Source organism: Sus scrofa, chromosome X (assembly GCF_000003025.6).
Source record: "Sus scrofa isolate TJ Tabasco breed Duroc chromosome X, Sscrofa11.1, whole genome shotgun sequence".
Taxonomy (NCBI): Eukaryota; Metazoa; Chordata; class Mammalia; order Artiodactyla; family Suidae; genus Sus; species Sus scrofa.
Genome location: NC_010461.5, coordinates 10,423,226 through 10,449,639, shown reverse-complemented (window position 1 = coordinate 10,449,639; position 26,414 = coordinate 10,423,226). Strand labels below are relative to the sequence as shown.

Below are 26,414 nucleotides of genomic sequence, written 5' to 3'. Positions count from 1 at the left end.
CTTGAAATGTTGCCACACGTCCCCTGGGGAGCCAGATCGCATCCCCCGTGGAAAACCACTAAGGTGAACATTGCAGAGCATGGGTGTTGTACTGTCTCAGGAATTCCCCGCCTTGGTGCTATTGACAATGGGGTTGTGTAGTTGTCGAGGTGCTGTCCTCTGCCCTGTAGGAGGCCAAGTAGCTCCCTGGCCTGTACTCAACAGAGCCAGTAGCATCCCATCCACCAATCGCGACAACCACAAATATCTCCAGACGTTGCTCATGGTCCTCGGGGGTGGCCCCATCACCCCCTGGTGGGAAGAGCTCCTTAAGCCACAACTCAGTCCCCTGACATCCACTTTTGTTTCTCTTAAGAGGACTCTCTCCACCCTCTCTTTTCCTTTTGGTGCTTGTCTGCAAGTTGCAGAGTTGTGTCTTTCTTTTCTTTTTGATTTTGTGGTTCTTGAGGAAACAGTAAAGCAGCAAGGAAGGCCATGCGTAGAGGGTGTGTGTGTGTGACAGTCATTCCCTGGGGAAGAATCTGAGCCCTTGTTGCTGCTGGCTCTCCTTCTGGGCCAGCATTAAAGCTGCAGCCAGGATCACAGGCATCTTGGGGCAAATCACTGGGCCGTTATGAACTCACAGCCATGGCAACGGCCATCTGCCAGCCCGAGGACAAAACATGTTTTATTCTCTTGTTCTGCACAAAAGGTTCTAGAGATGCCGGAGACAAAATGGCCATTGAGAGGGCGAGGCATTGATGTGTATTTTTTTCTCCCTACTGTGTGGTTTATACTGAGACTATCTTAGGCCAGTGCACACTGGAGGTTTTGTGCGAATCAAAACTGAAAATTCTCCTTAGCCTCAGAGACTGGCTAAATGAAGGCTGAAGGAGTTAGTAACCCAAGAGGGGCTGGGGGGGGGGGGCTTGCCAAGAAGTACTGAGAATTACTGGTAAAGTGCGCTAGAAAACCTAGCAGTGATGTCTTTTTTCCACAAGAAGTTCACAGGCGTCCCCCAGACGCTTTCCTTGCACTTTCTGGATCATGTTAACCAGCGGTGCCATTGCTGGTTTGAAGCTTGGGAAAACTCAGCCTGTGGATTTATAGGAATATCCAAAGAAAGCACTGGCCTTCCTTAGCTAGCATAAACTTGTCACAGTGTGGCACTCTCCTGACCCTTGGCACCACCACCTCTCTCTTTAAAAACATCAGCCTGGCCTGTGACTTCTCATGCTGGTGACAGCCCTAAGCACAGATCCAGGTCCTTTGTCCGGTGGGAGGAGAGAGGGGTGATAAGCCAGTCTTCTCCAATCCTGTCTGTGGTATGGCGCTAAAGCATCTTTGATGTGAAAAATTTGAGGTTAATTGCACTCGCCTGGCTCAGGAAACAAAACATTCTAGTTGCACTCTTTTTAAGACAGCTGAGCAGCTTGGAACATTTTGTTTTTCTTCATTGCGGGTCCTGGGCACTTGGCATTTGATTTGCAAGTGGCTAGAGTTTTGGCCAAGCCCAGCAGGCCACCTCTTAAGGGGAAAACAGCAAACACAAAGGCAGGCGCTTCATGCAGACTCTCAACGCTGCTCCGAGATTGAGAAGGTGGGACTGGTGACTAGCAGTGGGCTTCCTAGACTTCCATGTGCACAACTGAGGGCTTGTTCAGATGCAGGTTCTGATTCATTTGGTCTAGGGTGGGGCCCAAGATTCTGCACTTCCCCCAAGCTCCCTGCTGAAGCTTGTGCTGCTCGTCCAAGGACCAGACTTGGCAAAGCGGAGGGGCTAAACACTTTCAACTGATACATGGTTCGCTCGTCTTTCCTTGACCTCTGAAAGTTTCCACTGCTGTCCAGGAGAAGCTGACAATGTCCAATATCAGCTCTTTGGATCTACAGACCTGCTTATCCAATTGCCTACCAGAAACCCTCCCTTAAGATGACATCCACTCAGCACGTCTAAAACTGAACTCGGCATCTTTGTCCTCAAAGCCTAGCCCACTTGGGTCAACCCCCCCTAAGGGAACAACACACCATCCACCCAGTTACATGTGCAGAAGTTGAGGAGGAGTCATCCGTGGTAGCCGTCAGTCCGTCCCAAGTCCTGCGCTGCATCCCCAGCAAGCCGCCCCAGTTGGCGTCGCAGACCTCTCTCAGACCCATCACTTCCTTCCTCTCCTGCTGCCTTTGCCCTGGTCCAGGCGCTGGTCGTCTTTTGCCTGAATCATTGCAGCTAGCTCCTCCTCATCACCACAGGTGCTTTGGGGGTCTTTCACAACCCTAGTCTTGGCTCCGTGGTTAAAAATGCTGTCTTCACGTGACGCTGAGGATAAAGTCCAGAATCCTCCAGGTGGCCTGGAAAGCCCTGGGAAGCTCAAGCTCCAAGAGGCCCCTCCTGTCTTCCCTGCCCCACCCTCACCGTGTGCTCTCCCTGTTCTGGTCTCTTCCATGCCCGGGAAGACGACCTGGTCTTTTCCACTGTCGAGCTTCTGTTCATGCTGGTCCTGTGTCCAGGAATGCCCTCCCCAACCCATTCCTCTCTCCCTTTTCCTGATAAACTGAAATCTTCCCTTCATATCTAAAGTGCAGGGCTGGCCCTGGTCACCCCCCAGAAGCCCAAGCAAATCCCCCTGGTTACCTCTCTTAGCACATCTGAGCTCAGAGCCATTGGAGCAATGTCTGTTCCCCTGTAGAGGATAGACTCCGTTAGTGTGTAGCCCACACCTACCTTAGCTGGCCGTGGAGTGCCCAGCATCCAGCCCACTACCCGGGACATGAGAGGCACTCTGGTGAGCACTGAATGAAATGGGAGGACTGAATGAACGGACAGCGGCTCCCTCCTAGTGCTCAGCCTCCCCCGCATCTGTTATCCTGCTCCGCGACAGCTTCAGTTCGATACAGCCTTTAGGAGACGCTGGTACCCAAGATGGTGGTGACAGCAAGGTTGTGGGGAGAAGCTGCTCCTGTTCAAATGGGAGCCCAGCTGCGCCTTCAGGGGCCCCTGGGCTAATAACTCCTTCTTCCAAATGAGTTGCAGGTGGTTTCATCTTGATTCTTTGGGTCATGTGGAGAATTTAATAATTGAGTCATTAGCCATGGATGGTTCTTTAGAACCTGATGGCTAATGCTTTGAAGACCATTGTTTCATAGGTTTTGTTGGGTTTTGTCATTATTTCAGGCAGGAGGAGAAACTGGGGCCCTGATACTCCATCTTGGCCGGGAGCCAGGAATCGTTCTGTGCACTTAGGTACCTGTCACTGTTGCCGAATTTGGCTGGTAATAAGAGATAGCAGGTGGAGCTGCCACCATGAAGAGGTGGCACGATTTTTGAGGCCAGTGGTCCTCAGAGTTGAGCCAACATGAGAATCCCCCCAAAAGGCCTGGGAAAGCACAGAGGAGTGGCTGTCCTGCCACCCCTCCCCCCATTTTCTGACACACTTGTTCTGGGCTGGGACCCAAGAACTTGCATCTTTACCGTGTTCATAAGGGATGTAGATGCTGCCAGTCCTGGGACCACAGTCTGAATGCCAGGGCTTCCAGATAGGGCTCTGCAGCCTCTTTTCTGTAAGTAGTAAATATTTCAGGCTTTAAAAGCCATGCGGTCTCTTTCTCAATTCTGCCACTGTGGGGCCAAAAGAGATGATGTGTAAATGAAGGGGGTGTAAGCTGTGTCCCTGTAAAATTTTATTTACGAAAATACAGGGTATAGCTTGGCGACCTTTGGTTTCACGGAACATGGACCGTGGACTCCAGGATGGGTGCTATAGCAGGTGACTGCTACTCCCTCTCAGAGCGAAGGGGAAGTAAGTAATTCTTGGACCTGTCAGTCCCTTGAGAGTGTGTGAAGGTCGCGTGCTCAGGATGACATGGTGGGCAAGGTGATGTCCGCCTTTCCAGGCTCTATCTTGATCTAATACTGTACAATAAAACAATGCCATATACAGTAATAAGAACCCCTCCTGTCTCCTCCTGTTTAAGTATATCCAGGACTGGCTCCATAATTTGCAAGCCCAGTGCAGAAGTGAAAACTCAGACATCCATGTTCAAAAATTATTAGGAATGTTAAGATGGCAGTGGCAAAGCATTACACCAAGCATGGGGTACAGTGAGGAGCGATCCATTTACAGATAGCTAGATAGCCACCACACATGCAATTTCAGCCCTGCGGGTAACTGGTCGACCACGCTAGACTAAGCTCTGCATCCAGCTGTATTATTTCCTATAGATTTTTCCCAGGTTGTATTTCACAAGCATCTGCTCACGTTGGCCCACAGGGTCCAGAAGAGGCTTATCTGTGCCTGTGGAATGACAGTGATCAGTAGGGTGACCTCTGTTCTACTGGAGTCAGGGCTCTGTGTTCGCCAATAAAATCATCTACTGCAAAGCTAAGAGCATCGGCTTCTGCTGAGAGAGGAGCATTCATTGGAGTGATCCCCCAAATTCCCGACTCCCTGGTTTTCCCTGCTGTTCTAAAACCGGCCCCACAGCACGGGGCAGATGGAGTCCATGAGCGAGAGAAGTTGGAGGGGAACTTCAGCCTTGATCTCGGTGGTGAATTAGGGATTGAACAGCATCATTCTTGTCTTTTTGAGCCAGGGAACAGCTGTGATAGTTCGTTTGAAAGAAGCAGGATGCTCTAACCCCTCAGATGAAAGACTGTTTTGAAGTGGCAACTGTGGATTTGGGAGGATGAGTTGTATTGTTAAAGGGCCAGTGTGCTTCATCGTAACACCTAACCCTAACTCCAGATGGTCAGAAAGGGCGTGGGCTCATTCACATCATAGACAACAGAAATCTTCGGCAGTTGATAGTCTGTCAGGTTATCTGTCAGCATCCCTGTTGGCTATTTAAATGTATTCTGCATCCAGGTTTTTTCTTTAGACAGCCTTTCTGGACCCTTCTCCAATATGAATTACACGTCCTTCCTGCCCCTCTATCTCCTCTTCTTCCCCGCCCGCCGTCTGCTAGCTCTCTAGCAGTCTCTGTCTTGGTGCTCCTCATGCTGTGCTCTAGAAATTCCGTTACTTGTCCGCCTGCAGCATTAGACTGATTTCCTTGACAGCAACCAAGACATCTTGTTTTAGATTCACGTTCCCAGTGCCAAGCGCAGTGCTTAGCACCCTGTAGATCTTCAAAGAGTAGGGACTAGATGAAATCCAACATAACATTCAGGAGTTCCCATTGTGGAGCAGCAGAAACGAATCCGCCTAGGAACCATGAGGTTGCAGGTTCCATCCCTGGCCTCGCCCAGTTAAGGATCCGGCGTTGCCATGAGCTATGGTGTAGGTCACAGACACAGCTCGGATCTGGCTTTGCTGTGGCTGTGGCGTAGGCCGGCGGCTACAGCTCCTATCAGACCCATAGCCTGGGAACTTACATATGCCATGGATGTAGCCCTAAAAAGCAAAAAAAAAAAAAAAAGGAAAAAACAAAGTAAAATTCAGAACCTAGCTTATGTCATAGAAAATCGAATTATGTGGCAGGTCGAAATATATCTTCTACAGCTGTGTTCCATAGTGATAAAAAATTCCTGAATCTCTTCTGTCCAGTATGGTAAGCCACTAGCCCATGTGGCTTGTGCAACCGAGGAACTGAAATTTTTAACTAATTATAAATAATTTCAGTAGCCACATGTGCCTGGTGGGCTAGTGGCCACCCTATTCGACAGCATCGTCTCAAGGCCACACATCTCTGTCCAACAAGGACCAGACAGAAGTTCCTTAGCCAGGGAAGCAGGCATCCATCATGTTCCTAACTTCATGGTGGCGGCTGAGAACGGGGGACGTGGTGAGTGAGAGGACGCACACAGTCTCGTCTCTCTTTATATCATGGCACACATGGAGGCCAGGGATTGTAGTTGCTCTTGGCTTGAGAGGCTGGAGAGAATTGGGACTTTTTGTGGCATTCCTCTCACCTCACCCCAGCCCCCAGGAGGTCACGGGACAGGAGAAGATGGACTCCCATCATCCTGGTTCACAAATCTCAAGTGTTCAAAGCTCTTTAAGGTACCGACTTGCTAGTGAATAGTGAACTTGAACTGTTCTCTGTGCTGGTTCCCACATGAGGCCAGGTCATAAATCCAGCTCGGGGAGGCTGGTCTGCAGGAAAACTGCTGGTCATCTTTGGAAATGAAAAGGAAGCGCACAGTTTGTTACAAAGGTCTGACAGTTTAGTTTCCAGTAGACTGAAGAGAGATGGGGTAACGAGCTTGTTGTCACCTCCAGTGGTTGGTCGGTTTCTGCACATGCTAGTTTAGAAAGGGCTGCTCAGTTCGGTGGCAGAGCCACTCTCCAGCGTTTGATGCTGGGTAGTTGTTCCCCACCTGCTGTAAAGACCACTTGGGGGGAAGGAATTGAGCCGCTTTAACGTGCTTGCCCCGAAGTGCTGAACTTCCCCTGATTGCTGTTAAACATCATCATGCGTTCAGACTTGGATTTCCCTGACAAGAGAGTATAAACAGGGACAGGAGGTCAGCAGAGGTTCGGCCCTGACCCCCGAGGCCAGCACTCCTCTACCAAGACGTAAATGTCTCTAAACAGCAAGTGGCACCTGCCGCTGCCCCCCGGGGAGGTCTTTATGGACATCTCCAGTCAAAGTTGATTTTGAAAATGGATACGAGTTTTGTTCTTCTCCAGAATGAAGAGTGAACTGTGGCTGTCTCCTCCATTTCACTTCATGGATGCTCATTTTGTCTCCCCCACCCCACCCTCTGTTCCTTTTCTCTCTTTAAGTGCTTAAATGTCACCCACCAGTTCTGGGTTCTTCCTCTGAACGTGTGTGGTGGGCGGGGGCAGGCGGAAGCCAAGGAGGTGGGTGGGGGGAGCTTGCGCTGCCTGGCTTGGGGGAAGACTTAGATTTAAAAGTTGATGTAATTTCTGATTTTGACATGAATGAAACTTGAGTGGGCTCACCTGAGTGGGTCTGGGTGACCTGTCCTTCTGGGGACCAAGACGCCCCCCACCTTTCCAAAATGACCACCTTGATCGTTTGCTGAACACAGCAACCGGGTACCGACTGTGTTTGCTTCCTCTGGTGGCCCAGGAGGCCCACGGCTCGGGGAAAGCCATTGGCTGCTGCAAAAACAGAGGTACTTGTGACCCCAGACGGTTGAGGCTGGGGCAACCTGATGGTCGCTTTTCTGCATAGAACCGCAGCCCCACTGCAGTTCTTTCAGCTTTGTTAGCGGGATGATGGCTCGTCATTGTCACTTGAGCAGGGGTCCCCCAGCCCCGAGCCCAGGTCAATCAGGAAGCTCTAGAATTGATGTACCCCCAAACTGTTTGTCACTTGGCTGCTCTGCCACTCAAGTTGGAGCCCCAGAGTCCTCATCGACAGAATGTGCGATGGTGACAGCTCCCCTGCCGGCCCTGGGGATATTGAGCTATTAACCATAGAGCATGCATGGGAAGGTGGCTGAGTGGCGCCTTCTCTGCTCATGTGCGGGGTGTGTGATGTCCCGAGGCACTTGGCCTTTACGTGCTGCGTTTTCTCTCCTCCGGGTCCAGGCTGCTTCGAGTGCTGCATCAAGTGTCTGGGAGGAGTCCCCTACGCCTCCCTGGTGGCCACCATCCTCTGCTTCTCGGGGGTGGCCTTGTTCTGCGGCTGTGGGCATGTGGCCCTGGCGGGCACCGTGGCCATCCTGGAGCAGCACTTCTCCACCAACACCAGTGACCATGCCCTGCTGAGCGAGGTGTAAGTACCTGCTTCCCTCTGTGGCTGCCTTTCAAGTGCAGCTGCACCAGGTCTTCCCCAAAGACCACGGCCTGCTGGCCTGGGAGAAAACCGAGGCTCCTCCTTCAGGCTGACTGGCCGCAGCTCCGGAGAGGTCCAGGACAGGAGGGGAAGGGTCCCGAGTGCGGTGGGTGTCTGGGACCCAGGCCGGGGTGTCCCTGGGGCACAGCAAGGTGCACACCCCGTGGCCGCCAATCTGCAGCACCGGCGAGTTACCGTGGTTCCCAAGTAAGAGGTGCCCTCGAGTGTTGTCACAGAAAATCACCATCCCGAGGCCGAGTGCAGGACTTAGCCCAGCTCTAATCCACAGGATCAGGACTGGGCCTTTCATTCTTCAGGCAGAACGGAAGTCCCTGGTCACTTTCCAATTCGGAAAAGGGGTGTAGTTTGGGGTGGGGGGGGTAGCCTGAAACCCGTGCCTTCCCGTTCAGGAATCCTTAGTGGAGTCTCAGCAACTCCTGCACCCGGATTCTTATAATCACGCGTGCTCAGCAGCGATATGTTTATTTCCTTCATTTTCCCCGTTCCCATCAGTGTGTTGTTCTTCCTAACTCCCAAAGTTCCCTAGTGTTGAGGTGTCTTGCGATGGCAAGAAACGTCTCTACCAGACTGAAGGTGGCACAAGAATAGAATCCTGGGCAAGAGTCCTTAGGGAATTTCATTCTGTTCAAGAGTCATTCCAAGGAACTGAGCAGAGGTGGGGGAGGCTACGAGGAGGACCAAGAAGGACAAGGGGCTCGTAGAGTGCCTACTAAATACAAAACAAGGCCGAGAAGTATTTACCATGACGGAACCTGGGGAAGGTGTGTTAATGAGCAGGTCATCTTAACAAGCAGCTCTCAAACTGCCTGGAATCTTTAAAAAAAAAATCCCCAAGGCCCTGTTTGGCCCCAGACTAATGAAGTCCTCATCTATGGGGACAGGACCCAGATCCCACTCCTCTCTAAAGCTCCCCAGGTGGTTCCAGTGGGCACGCGAAGGCTGAGGGACTGTCGCCAGCATCTCTGTTGGCTTCGCTAAGACCGAATTAGTTGTGAGTTAACTTGCTGCATCTTAAACCTACCTCACATACTATCAGTTGTATGGTGAGATTATCGGTGCAGAAAACATTTGCCCCATGTTACTCCTTACAGAAGTGTCGTCTGCTTACTTAGGGGCTTTATCAGGGGTAAAGCATTAGGCCTGGTTGAGAGGCATTTGGATGTGGCAGAAGGAAGTGTCCTGTGGGCCAGAGTTGAGATGCTGGCTGTGGGGGTCCCCTCGGGCGAGTGATTGAACTCCTGATGCCTGTTACCTAATGGAAAATGAGTCTAATCAAGTGTTCGAAGTCCAATGGGTCCCTGCCCAAAGGGAACTTCTCCCTTGTCAGGAAGGTTGTCCACCTCAACCTTGGGCCCACCTTGGAAGAAAGGCCAGCTTGCAGGGGGGTGCCTGGTATGCCCCAGCAGGCCCTCAGGGCCATCAGCGGGGTGGGCAATGTGCCGGGACATCCCCGCCAGGGCCTCCCTCCAGCAGCCAAGCCATCTCCAACCGCGCTGTGGGTTTAGCCCCGTGGTGTCTTCTTCCTTTTCACAGAATCCAACTGATGCAGTACGTCATCTACGGCATCGCGTCCTTCTTCTTCTTGTACGGGATCATCCTGTTGGCAGAGGGCTTCTACACCACCAGCGCAGTCAAGGAGCTGCATGGCGAGTTTAAGACAACCGCCTGTGGCCGCTGCATCAGCGGGATGGTGAGTACCCATCTCTGATGACGGACGGCCAGCCAGGCCCCAGCTCTGTGTTTCTCTGTGTTTGCTAAGAGCCAGCTGCCAGGACGTGCAGAGGCCGTGACACGAGTAGCGTGCTTACCCACGCAGGGGTAGGAAAAACCCTCAGCACACGATTGATTGACGGGAAATTAATTAAAACCTATGGCTGGTATTATTTAAATCAAGTATTTCCCTCAGTAATGGATGAATAAGGGTAGTACAGATTTTTCAAATACGAAGTTCCCATGGTGAAAGGAAAGAACATTCCTGTTGTCTTTGACTAGGGCCTGTGGCCATGAAGACTTTATCACAGGAGGTTTAATGGCCCCAAACCCGCTGGCGGGGTTGACCAAGCACATTTTTCTACTAGGTGCTTCATCGGGGACTTGGCTGGTCACTAGGGGGGCACACAACCTAAAGACGTGGGCTAGCGGGTGAGCAAAGCCCAGCCCTTGGGCCAGATCCAGGCTGCCATCTGTTCTGTACAGCCTATGAGCTTAAAATGGCTGTATCCTTAAGACTGTTGGGGGAAGAAAAAAGCATAATATCTAAGGACCCATGAGATTATACGAAATTCAGGTTTTGAGGGCCATAATCATTTTATTGTCACACAGCCACTCCCCTTCCCCGACACTATGTCTGCGGCTGCTCTCCTGCCGAGACAGCAGCGCAGAGGCGTGGATGGGACCGCTCCCCTCTCTGGCCTTTTGCACCAGGGTTTGCTCTCCTCAGGCCCAGAGGAGGACAGAGCTTAAAAAGAGCTCGTTAAAAGACAGGGCTAGAAAGTGCTTTCTCCCATAAGGAAACTCAGGGGTGCGTGGAGGGGGCGGAAAGAGGTACCTCCGGAGTTTGACTGGGTGGCGGCATGTTAAGGTTGAGGTTTGTTTTTTTATTGGCCACACTCGTGGCACATGGAGGTTCCCAGGCTAGGGGGTCTAATCGCAGCTACAGCTCCCGGCCTACACCAGAGCCACCGCAACGCCAGATCCTTAACCCACTGAGCGAGGCCAGGGATTGAACCCGCAACCTCATAGTTCCTCGTCAGATTTGTTTCCACTGCGCCACAACGGGAACTCCCAAGTTGAGTTTTTAATGGTAGATGCCGAGCAGTGGGCTGTGTGGGGCTGGCATTTGAAAAAGAGGTCAGATGTGAAGAGAAGAGTTGGGAAGGTGAGAGAGAAGTGCTTACCTGGAGGCCCAGATTCCCAGCCAGCAGAGGAAGATGCGCGGCCGAGGTTCTGCTCCGGTGAAGAAAGGATACAGAGTCGGGCTTTCAAGCCATGGAGAGCCCAGCGTTCATAAAAGCCTTCCTTAGAGAAGGCACACAGAGGGTAGTGTATGCACTTCCTTGGGACCAGCTGGTACCCAGGTATACAGGGTCCCGGACTCCACGCAGCTTAAGGACCTTAAGGTGGGTGCGTCACTGGCAGGGGCGCATCTTGGGAGGTCGTGGGCCCACGCCAAGTGCCCTCCTCGGCTGCGTCTCTGTCTCACTCCTGGTTCCTGCAGCCTTAGCTCCGAGCCTGGGGACGGCAGTGGGGCCCGGGCTGGGGGCCGTGGGTGTGGAGGAGGTGGCCCCATGTGGAAGGGGGAGCAAGGCCCAGCCCAAGCAGGGCAGAGAAGCTGAGGAGGAGGAGAATGCTGCGCCGGGGAGAGCGGAAGGCCATGGTGCTGGGCTGGGGATAAAATGACAAGAGGTGCAGGGCAGGTGAGCGCCACTTCCAGCGCCCTGTGGGATGGATGGGAGCGAGGGCGGAGACGGTAGCCAGAAGGGATGGATCCCAAGGCTCACGGCAGGGGAGCGGTGAGCCGCACTGGGCCCCAGGGGGCGTGGAGAAGAGGGGACAGAGTCACAGCCCTCCGGCAAAGCGGACTCGGGGGTTGCTGGACGGAGTGAGCACGCGAGGAGCAGTGAGGGCTGTGGCTCCACGCCTCCTGGGGTGAGGGGGTGGGCAGGCACCCTGAAAATCTCAAGCCCCCAGCTTTTCTGAGCTCGCTGAAGATGGACGGTCAGCAGGTCAGGAAGGAAGGAGAACAGTCCGATGCTGCACCTCCAGAGACTGCCCCCAGCAGCAGGTGGGCGAGCACCGCGCAGACCCTTCCCTCCGCCGCCGCCGCCGCCGCCAGGGCTCTTAAAGATGAAAAACCAAAGCTAGATGGAAATGAGAATTTTATCAGATGCCCTGGGCACGAATCTCGTGTCCAAGGCTATTGTAAATTTAAAGGTACAAGCACGGACTGCTTTTTAGTCATTTCACAGGATTAGGAAACTGACAGAGGTCCTTTGGAGAAGGGGCTTCCTGGGGCAGTGGCTGTCCTGTGGCCTGTTACATAAAATAAGGGTTCAGGGGCTGGGAAAGCATCCAGGCCCTCCCCCCTGCTAAGTGCGGACCTGAAGTTGAGCAAGAGCGCCAAGGAGGCCCTGTCACTGGCTCTGTGGCTGTGGACAAGGGCGACCACCGCTGGGGGGGCTCATGTCCTTGCTTAAAGAGGGCCCTTGCCAAGTCCCTGCAGTGGCTTTCAGCTGTCACATTTCCCCATCCTAGAGCTCTGGAGAGCAGGCTCGCCTCGCTGCAGCCACCAGCCCTCGCTCACCTGGGCCTGGTCGCTGCCGGGATCCAGGGGGTGCTCTGATGGCCTTCCCCCGCTGCACCCTTGGCCAGAAATGTGCCGTCAGGCCTCGCGGGGGTGGGCCTGGCCCAGATTGGTGACAGTTCTTTCTCCTCCTTAGTTTGTCTTCCTCACCTACGTGCTGGGAGTGGCCTGGCTGGGCGTGTTCGGTTTCTCCGCGGTGCCGGTGTTCATGTTCTACAACATATGGTCCACCTGTGAAGTCATCAAGGCCCCCCAGAGCAACGGGACAGCCGGGGTGGAGCAGATCTGTGTGGACATCCGGCAATACGGTACCCCCCCCCCCCATCGCTGTTACTCTGCGCGCGCTGCCTGCGTCTGCACTTGCGTTACTGCGGGCGCGGCGATGTAGTGGCAGGATGTGTTCCCGCCCTTCCACTCAATGTGCTCCGTTTTCTGGATGGAGACAGCACGTAGGCTCTTAGTTCCTAAAAAGTGTCATGCAAAATTACTATATTTTCAAGTGAAGTATTTAGGAAGAGACACTTTGTAGAATGCAAAGCTGCTTTATAGTGCAGGTCAATCAAAAGTATTTTTCCTTCCATTTCATTTCCGGGATGGAACAAAACTGTAGAGTCCAGTTCAGTTGCACATCCGCCTCTTCCAATCAGGTCTTTTTAAAATGAGAAATGGCTTTAATACTGGCAAATACAACATAAAATCCAGGTGTGTTTTAAAGTCATCAGACGCAGTCTGTAGACGCTGGCTGTTGGAAACCTGTTCAAATCTATTTTCTAGTGAGTGGGATCCTCGCCTGAGGCAGCTAAGGTTGGTTCATTCTGAGAAACCACACAGGGGACTGGTGCCGCTCTTGTCATGCACTGTAGACTCGACTTACCCCCCTGAGTGAGAGAAGGCGGTTTAGGTCAGGTGCCTCTGGCCAGGGTGGTTAAAAAAAAAAAGCCTGTCCTTGGCAGAAACAGCTGTGGGGAGAAAGGAGCTTTGGGGGACAGAACTACTTTATTTTTGCTGATTTTCCCATGTGCCTTATCTTCAGCATCTTGTCTTAAAACATAATATAAAAACTTAGCTAAAAGCACCCATCAGAGGCATCTCTTCTCCTAAAGATGAAGGTTCAAGCACACTGTTCTTTATGACAGATTGAAAAGGAAGACTCAGGTGGATTGGTAAAGGATTTGTAAAGGAATATCAAGATGCGTATCATTTTCCCTTTCTTAAATATTCACTATAAACTTTTTGGTCATCAGTGATCTTTTTTTAAAATCTCTATTTGAAATCACTGGTTTCATCGTTTCCCATTGTGCTGAAGCAGAAAGACTTACTGTTGGTCCCTAGCAAAGATGGAAGGAATAAATAATAATTTTGAAAAATTCTCCTTCCTTAGTTCCTAGGAGAAGCAGAACTTAAGCTGTATTTCATATTTAAGCACATACCTCAGCATTAATGGCAGGAAGAGCAGCAGCCAAGTGGACGTGGTCACTGCAGAGCGGGGAGTCAAGGGTACAGTGAGAGATGGCATGGACCGTGTCGGCCCCACTCTCTGGGGAGGGCCAGCAGCTCGCCAAGTTTCCATTTGGATTTGCAGTCCCGAAGTATTTCTGATATACGCGTAAAACACAATAAAAATGTATGTAAAAAGCAAGACCATACAAAATGGTAATCCAAATTATTGAACCTAAACAGAAACTACTCTGTCAAATGGCCATGAAACTTGCCGAGCACGGCCTCCCACTTTGAGAGCTGCTCTTGGGCAGACCACCAACAAAGAGCTTGAGTGATGAGGCCATGGACCATGAAACGCCTGGGGAGAAGGGTCTGCCTTCAGCAGGAGGAAATGCCTTATGAGGCGGTCCTGCAGCTGGTGAACTCAGGTTCATAAACAAGGGCTCAACTCAACAAAGCTGAATTTGTAGAGAGAAAAAAATGGAGTTTTTGATGGACTAGTTGACCCTCTTCTCACCTTATTGTCGAAGCAGAACTTTTTACTCCAAAAAGCTGGGGCTGCAGAGGGCAGACACCTTGACTGCTGATGAAGAGCGTGGCCTGGGGCAGCGGGGCCCGCAGGCGCTGGGGGTTACACTAGTAACAGAGCTTCTGTTGGGATTCGCTTCACAGGCATCATCCCTTGGAACGCCTTCCCCGGAAAAATATGTGGCTCTGCCCTGGAGAACATCTGCAACACCAACGAGGTAACTCCTTCCCCGGCAGAGGGCTCCTCGGTGCGCCTGGGCAACCCAGGCTGAGGCAGAGGCTTCTCCGAGGGGGACAGGCCATAGGGCTCAGTCTGCCATTCTTGACCTAGAGCGCGGCCCCTTGCCAGGGCCTGGCCCCACTGAGGGAGGACCCTGCCCCTCTGACTGTGGCGATTCTGCTCTTTCACCTGGAGGTACTTCTTCCAAGTAGAACATTTGTCACAGATTCAAGGTCACTTTTCATGGAAAAGAGTCTCCTGACTTTGTATACAGTCAAATTTTGAGACCTCATCCATTATTAGCTTATGTTTCCAGACTGCGGTGCTGCTATCTCTCGTTCTTCCTATTCGCCAGGGGTTGGTCTGTAGTACCTGTTTCTAAAAGCAAATTCCCAGAGGCGCTCGTGGGAGCCTGCATACTTAAGAGAGTCCTGAGCTGCTTGGGGATAGCAGTGACTTACTGAAATAATCATGCACTGCCGGCCGGGCTGCTCAGCGTGAAGAGTGCTGACCTGGACCAGCGTATAGCAGGGGCTCCCTGCCTGGGCTGCCTCTTACAGGCACCCAGGAGCTTTGTCACATCCTGATGGTGAGGCCCAGCCCCCAGCTCCTCAGACTGAACTGGGCTGGGGTCCAGCCTGGGCCTCAGCCAGTTTTGAAAGCCCCCAGTATGCCAGCAGGTGCCCAGCCCTCAGAAACCAGCCCTAGAGGAGAGAGGGAGCAGCGCCGGGGACATGGGAGGGCCTTTTCCCCCCAACAGCAAGTGCTTACGCCGGTGCCCGCTTCTTTCCCAGTTCTACATGTCCTACCACCTGTTCATCGTGGCCTGCGCGGGAGCTGGCGCTACCGTCATCGCCCTGGTGAGTACTGGCCCCAGGACGGGCCCAGTGCAGTCCCCCATGTCCTGTCCTCAGTGTGATAGCGGATTTCCCTTCCAGCCACCAAGCCCGGGACTCGACTTTGGTTGCGTTTCCCCGTGTCAACTTACCGCTTGTCCAGACTGCAGGAAGTACCAGGTGGTGGGCTTGGCTTAGATGGTAGGGGATGAAATGTGGATTCTGTGGGAAGAGAGGGTTCCAACACTTAAACACGGGTAACTAGGATGGCGTGGGGCACAGCTGACACTCAGCCCTTCCTTTCATGGCTTCAACTGTGGACTGATGTTCTGTGAGGCATTACTCACTGCTTTGCCAAGAAATCATTTCCAGGAAAACCTCATATATACACATTCCTACATGGGCAGGGGCCCTTGTTAGGTACAGAACTTCTATTGCATAGGGTCTCCTCAAATCCTCAAGCAAGCGAGTACCGGGCGACTGCTTCCAGGGGAAGCACAGCCTCAGGGTCACAATGTTTTTGGTCCAAACAAGAATATGCATCCATCCGTTTGCTTCTGTTTAAAGACACCTTATTTAGTGTCTATTGTCAATTCATGAACAGTGAACTCACAGCCAGCGGCCCTGTAACTTCAACCTGACTGAAGCTCGTTCAACACAGGTATTTTCTCCGCCAGGGCCCCTGCATCCTTCCTGCATGTAGGAACACTGGCCAGCCCTTCAGGACTCTAGTAACACAATCACAGAAATGCAAGCACACACGGCACTAAATAGACTGCAAAAAGGACACTGTTGTTTATAGTCTGAGAGCTGCCACAAGAAGGCGTGTGTGGCCGTGGTGGACGCAGACTTTTCCCCACGTTGCACATCTGTGTGGCCATGGCAGTGCCAGGAGGCCTGACTTGGAAATTAGAAGGGTTAGCCCTGAGGCAAATTCACAAATAAGGAAGCTGCAACCACACAGGTGGATGTTGGCATGTGTGTATGTGTAACTTGGGCAGGTGTGGCTTGTGGTTTCCAGACATCTGATGGGTAGAGGGAGGGGGAAATTGAGGGAGGGGGAAATTGCCTGTGCTCAGCACCGAGTCCTTGCCAGCTTTTCCAACCGTGACATCCTCCCTACCCATTCCAGCCGTAGAAAGAACCCCTGTTTTCCCAGCTGAGCCACAGGCCAGGAGAGGACTAAAAAGCGGCGGAGGGGACAGTGAGGCAAAGACAAGGGCACACGGGGCTTTTAGCCTCATTGTTCGCAGGCTGCTGACCCAGCTCTCGGGTGTGCTTTAAACACATCGGAGTCTTTTTCATTAGCATATTAAGGGGAGAGCAGAGGATGTGTATATTTGAAACAACAAAAAGATGTGTGTGTGCTAGGTGTGAAAATCTCCTGTTGTAATTATAAATTGGCAAAAGCAGCACCTTAGGCTTGGAGCTGGCCCATTCCCACCCGTGTGTAGAGAGTCAGGGCGCCGGCCCCCACTGCCTGTATCTTACTGTCCTGTTCTGTTCTCTTCCACCAGCTGATCTACATGATGGCTACTACGTATAACTATGCGGTTTTGAAGTTTAAGAGTCGGGAAGACTGCTGCACTAAGTTCTAGATGCATAAGGGCCCATGAGGAGCTTTAGAGAGCTCTACTTGGTAGCATGAAATGTCCCTGACCCATAGACTAAAGCAGAGCCTAGGTTCCTGCAGTTTTCTTTCAGTAATTTGTAAATTGCTCTAATCAACTTACGTCGCATGGTAGATTAATACAATGACTTACCGTACATGGACTACAGAATAATGAGATCTGGCTATTTCCACCTTTTGGAAAGGATTCAGTTACTTGTTGACACTGGTGAGCATCCACTGAAAAAGTTTTCTTAACTTGGAGCAGTATCTCTAAGTGAAGTATTCAAACGTGGGTATCCTTACCTTGTCCGTTGGTTTTGCTTGGTAACCTGTTTCAGTGATGAAAACAAGTCCTGAAGATGCAATGGAAGAGAACTATTTTAATCTGGACTTAGTTTTGTCAGACTCCATCTGGAAAGTAATTTACAAATGTATTTTAAATTTGCTGGACACATTTTCTTTTTTTTATCATTACCTGGCTTGCTACCAAATGCATGCCCCTCAAATAAGCGGACTGTCCAAAAATTTGAAAGAAAATAATTCATCAGTTATCTCTGAGAAAAGGGTTTTACAAACTCCTGGCAGAGCCCAGAGAATTAACATCCAAGTGATGAGTTAGGGTGAGTAGTAACTGATTCCTCACAGCCACTTCTCAAACTGCACGTCAGATTTTAGTAAGATTTTAATGGGGAGAGAAATTGTGCCTGGATCTGAAAGTCTCAAATATGTTGAGAAGGAAATATGAAATAGAAGGAACCTGTGTTGTAGATTTTGCAGGAAAAGATGAGGAAAATGAACAGGAAAGACGCACTTGCCTCATCCACTATAAAGATTTTGACCTTTTGTGAAATGAAATCATGGCAGTTATAAATGAAAAATGTAGTTTCACTGCTCAAAATGTGTTAACACAGGGACTGCATGCTTTGCTTATAGTTCTTATTTTGGGTTATGACCTTCACTTAATTTTTCCACGTTAAATATGTAGTTTGATATTACTTACTTAAACATTGTTCACACTTTCAGGCCTTTGGGGGAATGGATTTTTGTCCAGAGATAGGAAAGATCTTTGCATGACACTTACTTAAATAACCATACAACGTCTTTCTGAACTTCTGCCTGTCCTTAAAGTTGCTCTCAAAATGGTAAAAAGTTACCCTCTCGTACGTACTTCATTTTTGCCTTTTCTGAACAATAACGTTGACCATTTTTTTCTGAGTTCATTGTGTACTAACCTTTCTTCAGCCTCTCAATGTGAAGCGCCCTGGTAGAGCATGCGCTCCGTCTCCGATGCCCCTGACAGCAGGGTGGGTATTAATACAGAATAACCCTCTCCCCTTTCAGTCCGCAGCGTCTAATCCGGCTCGCAGCTCGCTTTGCCTCCTCACATGCTCACTAGCCATCATGCTCACCCTTCTCTTCCAGATCCACTTCCTCATGATACTGTCTTCTAACTGGGCTTACTTAAAGGATGCAAGCAAAATGCAGGCTTACCAGGATATCAAAGCAAAGGAAGAACAGGAACTGCAAGATATCCAGTCTCGGTCAAAAGAACAACTCAATTCTTACACATAAAGGTCTGCCAGAGGGTCTCAGCCGACGAGTTGACAGCTCTGACAAATCACCAGACAGCTGCTCTGCAGTCCAGATGTGTTCCCCACCCAACAAACTCATGTACCAGTCCCAACACTTCATTGTCTGTCTCAAGCTGCCAGGATGTGTTTCTAGGAAAACCTTCCAGTACGTAAATCTTTTCCTTTAGAACAGATATCGGAGGTGTCACGTGAGCCATTTTAAAAGGCAACACTTTGACAAAATGATGGTTCATCCTTTTGAACCTTGTGGCATGTTCGCATCCATCCCTAGAGCAAATCGGCCAAGACGCCCGCAGAAGATGGCATAGACCTTGACACGGGCCCGTGGTGCGCCAGCATCAAGCGAAATGGCCACCAGTTCACAGATGCCATCTGTCCTCACATCTACGTATCTAAATAGGGAATAAAATACAGTTGAGGTGACGTTCCAGTTCTCACAGCTGACGTTTATTAAACTGGCTCAGGGATACGTGAGCCTTACGATGGACCTTTAAAAAAATTTGGCTGATTCCCCCAGTCCAGGACATATTAATTTCCTGAACTACTCAGAAATCTTTTTTCCAAGAATGCTCAAGCGAGCCTGCTAGAGTAATTCTACTACACCTACCATGGAAAAAGCTGGATTCCAACTGTGTCAGGCTGTCCAGAATCAATTTTATAATAGGTTTCATTGTAATAAAGTGACCCAATTGTCATCATTCTTCTTGAGAAAGCAATGTCAGCTCAATGTCAGCTCTGCCTTAATGAGTATTTGCTTTAAATTTCTAAGAACTTAAGTTACAACAGGCTACCCCAAATCCTTCATAAAATTTTGTTCCACCAATGTTTTTTTTTTTCCTTAAGAAGTGTTACCTTGTTAAAATGACCACCACTCTCAACCATTTTTATGTGGTCTGAATAGTGAGTTTACAGTTTCATACCAACTATCTACAACTTAATTACAACTAGACCACAGACCTCCTACTTTTATAGACTTGAATACTTTAAGTAGGGTTGGTATTTATTTCACTTTTTCTTACCTAAATCTTAGTTTCCTGGGAATAATAAAATTCAATGTTCGGCAAAAAAAAAAAAAAAAAAAATCAGAAAAAATCAGAAAAACAAAAAAAAATCTGCTTGAGTTTAAGCCATCTTCAAAAGAAACTTGCCTTCTAAATCATTGTGTTTCAGAACATTAAGTGAATAGGTATTGGGTATTAGTGATGGTAAACTTTGTGTTGTTCTTTATGAAATGATACATATAACTGTTGGGGTGCATCAGTGCTTTTTAAAAGGGGCTGCATAATATAGGGTTAACTATGTATATTCATGTTAAGAATTAACTTGTGGTTTGGCTGTTTCCTGGATTTTACAACATATACATGTGCAGAAATGTGTTAAAATGAAAGGAAGCATACCTTTATCAGATGCTATTAAAACTGAACATCAAGTATAATGTTTCATTTGGATTCTTTTTGTTGTTGTTAATGCCTAAAAAATGCCTATTTGGATCTTGACTTTTTTTTTTTTTTAATTACTTGGGAGAAGTTCTCTTCTGTGTAGAAAGTTGTTCCAGAATGGCTTGGTGTTTTGTTTTCCTGTTGCATGACAGACTTAAATATTTTTTCCAGCAGTGGAGGTGCTGTTAGAGTCCAGTGTTCTAGCAGAGGCAGTGTCTAAAGCCTAATTTTACTTTTCTAATTCTGGTAGCTATTACCAGGAATTCCTGAACGTTTTGTTTAAGTAGTCTAATATTTTTTATGTAAAGAGCATTAAATTTTGCTATGTATAAATTTTTGTAACCTAACAGTGGATCAATATTTTCTATCAGTGCCAAGGGCTTCCTGTAGTTCTATTCAAGTGTTACAATAAATATTTGTAGATAATAGTCAATACTTGTGTATGCTTATTTTAAAGATCTATTTAGGTGGAAATAGTTGTGGATGTATTAAGAGAAATGAAATAAAATTATAGCTTCGTTCACTTGCCTTTTTACCATACGTAAATACTATCTTTGTCTTCGGTATGGTGTCATTTTTAAATAGTATGCATCACGAAGATTCTACATTTGTATGGAAATCAAGTTTATAAGTGCTACATGTTTCATTTGCGAGAACTCTCTGAAGCAAGAGCGATTTGAGAAAACATCATAACTGGACCGGGTGGTATTTTACAAAAAGTGCCACTAACCTGTATGTAATTTGCCTGACTAGCTTCATACTTATTTATGGGAATAACACAAAGCTGGAATAACACAAAGCTTTAAGTTGGGGGAAAGGGTAAAACAATGAGGAACCTTCATAAAATTCCAGGTACCACTGGCTATTTTACAAATCCAAGCTATAAAAGTCTGCCAAACAAGGTCTTACTGTGTATAGCACAGGGAGCTATATTCAGTACTCTCTGATAAACCATAATGGAAAAGAATCCCCCAAAAAAAGAATGCATATAATAATACATATAACTGGGTCACTGTGCTGTACAGCAGAAATGAACACACAACACTGTACATCAATCAACTATACTTCAATATATTGAGTATATAAGAAGAACCATTTAGATCGAACAGTTACTCACTAAAGCGCAGAGCTAAATTTGTTACTGAGGATTTCATTTTGTAATCTCGTTCCACTACTTATCTCTCAACATGATTCTAACTTTGGATTTTCCACAGGCGACCTTTCCTGGGCAGGGCCAGCCTGTGTCACTATTGACCCACTGACATCTCTAAATGAAGGGCTGCCTGCAAGCATCACCCTTCCTTCACGCTCAGCAGGGAAACAATCAGGAGCGCCATTTGTGTGCTGTTTGGCACACTGCTGAATGAACACCTTCTGTTTACATAGCAGTTTGTGCAGTTATTGCTTGGGCTGCATAGATCACATGCAGTTTATTCATTACTGACAGTAATCCTGCTACCAAAGACAGGAACTTTTAGAGGGTGAAATAGAGATTTTTGCCTGTTTCTAGTTATACCTTGTGAAACTTGATTTGTAAGAAACAAAAAGTAGAAATTATAGCAGAGGAACCTACTCATTTAAAAACCAACAAGCAAAATACTTTAAGTCCATTTAAAAGATGAGGGCTAAAGATTCCACAAAGAACTTTCTGAAAGAATCCTTTTAGGGCTTTTTCATGCTATTATAGTCCTAATCCAGGCCAGCCTCAGAGATGCTAAGGTTCAATTTCAGACCACTGCAATACAGCACATATCACAATAAAGAGTAACAGAATTTTTTCAGCTGCCCAGTACATATAAAAGTTATGTACACATGATACCATATTCTAATAAAGTGTGCAACATGTGTAAGAAAACAATGCACATACCTTAATTAAAAGATACTTCAGTGCCAAAAATGCTAACCATCATCTGAGTCCTCGGGTCATTATCTTCTCGCTAGAGAAGCAAAAACATTATGAGAATTACCCAAATGGGACACAGAGACATGAACAAATGCTGTTCCAAAAACGGACCCAATATACTTGCTTGATTAGGGCTGCCACAAAGCTTCCATCTGTAAAGAACACCATGTCGGTGACGTGCAATAAAGCACAGCACAGTAAAGCCAAGTCTGCCTGTGTTACAAGGTTTAGAAGAGGCAATCCGCTTTTAGCATCTTGTCCTAAATGGTGGCATCTTTCACTAGCTAGTACAGGGCTCGTTCTTAGGTGTTTCGTCAAAACTAGAGATTTTACTTAAGGTGACTTTTTCAAAATCAGTATTAAAGACAAACAAAAGCAGAAGGTTTTGAGGAAAGAAAAATACAAATAGGATTTCTCACTGTGGCTCAGTGGAAATGAATCTGACTAGCACCCATGAGGACGAAGGTTTGATCCCTGGCCTTGATTAGTGGGTTAACGATCCGGTGTTGCTGTGAGCTGTGGTGTAGTCTGGCGGCTACAGTCAGACCTCTAGCCTGGGAACTTCCACATGCTTCGAGTGCGGCGCTAATAAGTTAAAAAAAAAAAAATACCAAGAGAGGTCAGTGAACATTCTTTCTCTAAACTGCCCCTCAATGTTCCTGTTTTGATATTTAACCTTCATTGTACCTTACCTGAGGAAGATGTAAACACTCAGGGGGTCTTGCAAAGCCAGGAGGTGCAGGGGAACGTGTCACACTTTGCAGTCTCTGTTCATAGGCATTCTAGATGATGTGGCCATCTGAAATGCCACGTAAAGAGCTGATTTACTCTTCATTAAACACGCTGTAACCTGATATGCAGTATTAAGAATACTGCTTAGGAGTTCCTGTTGTGGCTCAGTGGGTTCAGAACTCAGCACAGTGTCCATTAGGATGTGGATTCCATCCCTGGCCTTGCACAGTGGGTTAAGGATCTGGGCGTTGCCACAGTCTGTGGCAGAGGTCACAGATGTGGCTCAGACCCATTGTTGGAGTGGCTGTGGTGTAGGCTGGCAGCTGCAGCTCCAATTTGACCCCTAGCCCAGGCACTTCCGTATGCCACATATGTGGCCATAAAAATTAAAAAAAAAAAAAAAAGAATACTGCTTAGAATTTAAGTTGACTGACAAGGGAAAAAAAAAAAAACAAACCCCAAGTGAAGCAAGAAAACAAAGAATACCATTAATTGTTTATACAAGGGCTGTGAAAAATAAAAAGAAGGGGGGAAACTAATATTACAAAGAGTTAAAAATTTACCTTAAGGTTTAGTTCTGAGACAGTGACACAGGCTCCTGAATTCCCTTCCTCCTATGGACACACTGACTGTATCACGGCACACAAAGCAACTTTTTCTCAAAGAGAAAACTCACTGAGCTACTCCTACACATCCAGTGGAGAAAATACCCACACCAAAACAGGAGGGAAAGGCTGAGACATGCTCTTACCATAAACCCACCTCCAGCACACCACCACACTAGGTACTCCCAACTTGAGGTCTCCCTGAAGAGCAAAGGATTTGGACCCCACATCTAGTACCCCAACTTCCATCTAACGAACAGAACCCCCCACCCCAAACACCTAGCTCTTCAAGCCAACAGGTTTTGTGTCCAAGAAACCCACAAAACTCTAATACACCAACAGGTCTTACCTGGCTCTAAAGGACCACCAACTCCTAGTCTTTCCCTGAAAAGGGTCTATTTGCATATATTAAAAGCTGATGAGGGAGTTCCTGTTGTGGCTCAGTGTTGATGAACCCAACTAGAATCCATGAGGATTTGGGTTCTATCCCTGGCCTCACTCAGAGGGTTAAGGATCCAGTGTTGCCATGAGCTATGGTGTTGGTCACAGATGTGGCTCAGATCCCATGTTGCTGTGGCTGTGGTGTAGGCTGGAGGCTACAACTCCAAAATTCAACCCCTAGCCTGAGAACTTCTATATACCGCAAGCTTGGCCCTAAAAAAAGCAAAAAAAAAAGAAAAGAAAAAAGAAAACCTGGTAAGAGTCAGTCTTCTCATTTAGCACACATCTAGGGGATAACTAGTATCCTCCCCTGAGAGCAAGGAATCTCCCAGGAAGGAGCTGATACACACATTTGTGCTCCAGCTTTAGCAGCTGCCACCCAAGGGACAGATGCCCAGATCGTCTGGCTCTGATGGCCATTCACAAGTCCTGCAGGACTGTAGTAAACAAAGAAGCACCTCTTAACAGGCCCAGGAGCACACCCTGCAGCTATACACCCAGGCCAAGTGCAAAAGCAGCAGGCAAAAACCCCCACCTCCCAGTATATTCCAGGAAGGAATCTAACTACACACTTTGCCAGCTGCCATCTGAGGGTTCAGCTTCCAACTACCTGCATCTAGGTGCTGACTGTGATCCTCCCCTCTGGGACACTGAACAATCTTGACACACTCTCAAGTACTGAGAAGCACCAAGAACAAAGAGGGCAGTCAGGCCCATCGTAAAAGTTTGAGAAGCAAGCAGAAGCCTAGGCCAGGTTGAAGGACAAAGTTCATCTCCTGCATGAGACCACTCGGTCAAGACTGGGAGAGGTGGCTGTTTTCTACTGCAGAGACATCAACACAGACAGTCAAGGAAAATTAAGAAATAAGAGACTATTTCCAAACAAAAGAACAAGATACAACTCTAGAAATAGACTTTACTGAAATGAGAATAAGTGACTTACCTGAGAGTTCAAAGTAAGAGTCACAGAGATGCGCATCCGAGGTCAGGAGAACAATGCAATGACAAAGTGAGAATTTCAACAAAGTATTTAAAAGTACCAAGTAAATCACATAACTGAGGAATACAGTAATTCAAAATTTCAATAGAAGAGTTCAACCAGAAGACTAGATTAAGCAAAAGGACAAGCAAATTGAAGACAGATCACTAGAATTTATCCAGTCAGAGGAGGAAAAAGAAAAAAGAATGAAAAAGAGTGAAGATAATTTAAGGGACTTATAGGACACCATCATGTGAACCAATCATTCACATTATAGAGGTCCACGAAGGAGATGAGAAAGAGGCAGAAAATTTATTTAAAGGAATAATGGCTGAAAACTTCCCTAACATGGGAAAAGAAATAAACATCCAGATCTGGGAAGTCCAGAGTGTTACAAAAAAAAATATGAATCCAAAGAGACACATTAATGTTGAATTATCAAAAGATAAACACAAGGAGAGAATCTTAAAAACACCAAGAAAAAAACAATTTATTCCATGTAAGGGAACCCCCATAAGACCATCAGCAGAAACTGTCCAGGTCAGATGAGAGTGAAATGACATATCCCACTGCTGAAAGAGAACAACTGCCAACCAAAGATACTATACCCAGAAAAGCCGTCCTTCGCAACTGAAGGACAGAGTTTTCCAGACAAGCAAAAGCCAGACCAGTCGTTTAAGAAATGTTCTTCAGGGAGTTCCCGTCGTGGCGCAGTGGTTAATGAATCCAACTAGGAACCATGAGGTTGCGGGTTCGGTCCCTGCCCTTGCTCAGTGGGTTAGGGATCCGGCGTTGCCGTGAGCTGTGGTGTAGGTTGCAGACGCAGCTCAGATCCCGCGTTGCTGTGGCTCTGGTGTAGGCCGGTGTACAGCTCCGATTCGACCCCTAGCCTGGGAACCTCCATATGCCGCGGGAGCGGCCCAAGAAATAGCAAAAAGACAAAAACAAAACAAAAAAACAAACAAACAAAAAAAAAAGAAATGTTCTTCAAGCTTAAATGAAAAGATGCTAATCAGCAACAGGAAAATAAAGTATAAAACACACAGGTAAAGGTAAATATATAAATTCAAAATAGTCTTACATTGTAATAGTGGTGGGTAAGTCACTTGTAACTCTGACATAAAAGTTAAAACACCAAAGGATTAGAAATAACTATGCAATAATTTGATACTGGATATACAATGTAAAAAGATGCAAATTGTGACATCAAAACATGGGAAAGTATAAATGCAGTTCTATGTGTTCAAAGTTAAGTTATCATCAGCTTAAAATAGACTATTATAAATATGTTTTATGTGATTCCCAGGGTAACCACAAAGCAAAAACCTAAAGTATATACACAAAAGATAAATAAATCTAAGCATAGCGCTACAGGAAATCATCAAATCACAAAGGCAGACAATAAGAGAGAAAAAAAACCAAAGAATTACTGAACAACTAGAAAACAATACAATGGCAAACGTCCATGGCTGTCAATAATTGCTTTAAAGGTACATGGACTCAATTCTCAGACTAAAAGAAACAGAGTGCAAGAGTTCCCTTGTGGGGCAGCAGGTTGAGGATCTGGCGTTGTCACTGTTGCAGCATGGGTCACCTCTGTGGTGCAGGTTTGACCCCTAGCCCAAGAACTTATGCATATTGTGGGTGAGGCCAAAGGGGGGAGAAAAAGAGCAAACCGCTCAATCACTTTGGAGTGTCTGAATGGATTAAAAAAGAAAAAAAGGACCCATAAATATGCTGCCCAAAAGAAACTCACTTTAGCTTTAAGGACACACCAGATTTAAAATGAAGGGAGGGAAAAAAATATATTCCATGCAAACAGAGGCCAAAAGGAAGCAGAGGTAGTTATATTAGGCAAAGTAGACCTTAAGCCAAAGACTGTAACAATAGACAGATACATCATTATGTAATGATAAAGAAGTCAGTTCACCAAAAGCATATACCGTTTGTAAATATTTATGCACCCAACATAAGAGCACCTAAATATATAAAATAAATATGAACAGACCTCAAGAGGGAAAAAGATGGCAATACAGTA

At 47.7% G+C, this 26,414-nt stretch overlaps 1 protein-coding gene and 1 long non-coding RNA gene across 11 annotated transcripts in view; one reads left to right on the top strand and one right to left on the bottom strand.

The window, feature by feature from the left end:
- The window catches only part of GPM6B (glycoprotein M6B), a 153,273-nt gene extending 133,129 nt beyond the window's left edge, over positions 1–20,144 (top strand). The window contains exons 2-7 of one of the 9 annotated variants that reach the window (XM_005673444.3): positions 7,479–7,665; positions 9,280–9,436; positions 12,186–12,357; positions 14,162–14,235; positions 15,032–15,097; positions 18,108–20,144. In XM_005673444.3, the coding sequence (XP_005673501.1) occupies positions 7,479–7,665; positions 9,280–9,436; positions 12,186–12,357; positions 14,162–14,235; positions 15,032–15,097; positions 18,108–18,257 (806 nt within the window). In that variant the 3' untranslated portion in view covers positions 18,258–20,144. Of the gene's footprint in view, positions 1–7,478; positions 7,666–9,279; positions 9,437–12,185; positions 12,358–14,161; positions 14,236–15,031; positions 15,098–16,590 lie in introns of all 9 variants that reach the window. The other 8 variants (XM_005673445.3, XM_003360230.4, XM_005673443.3 and 5 more) reach the window with 8 other exon arrangements.
- LOC110257650 lies at positions 11,353–22,571 on the bottom strand. 2 transcript variants are annotated; one of them, XR_002340537.1, is made up of 4 exons: positions 22,312–22,571; positions 15,226–21,653; positions 12,050–13,644; positions 11,353–11,585 (listed from the first exon to the last, which is right to left on the bottom strand). It is a non-coding gene; the product is annotated as an uncharacterized LOC110257650 (long non-coding RNA). The 2 variants fall into 2 exon arrangements; XR_002340538.1 differs by lacking the exons at positions 15,226–21,653; positions 22,312–22,571 and having other exon boundaries at positions 11,353–11,606; positions 12,050–15,091.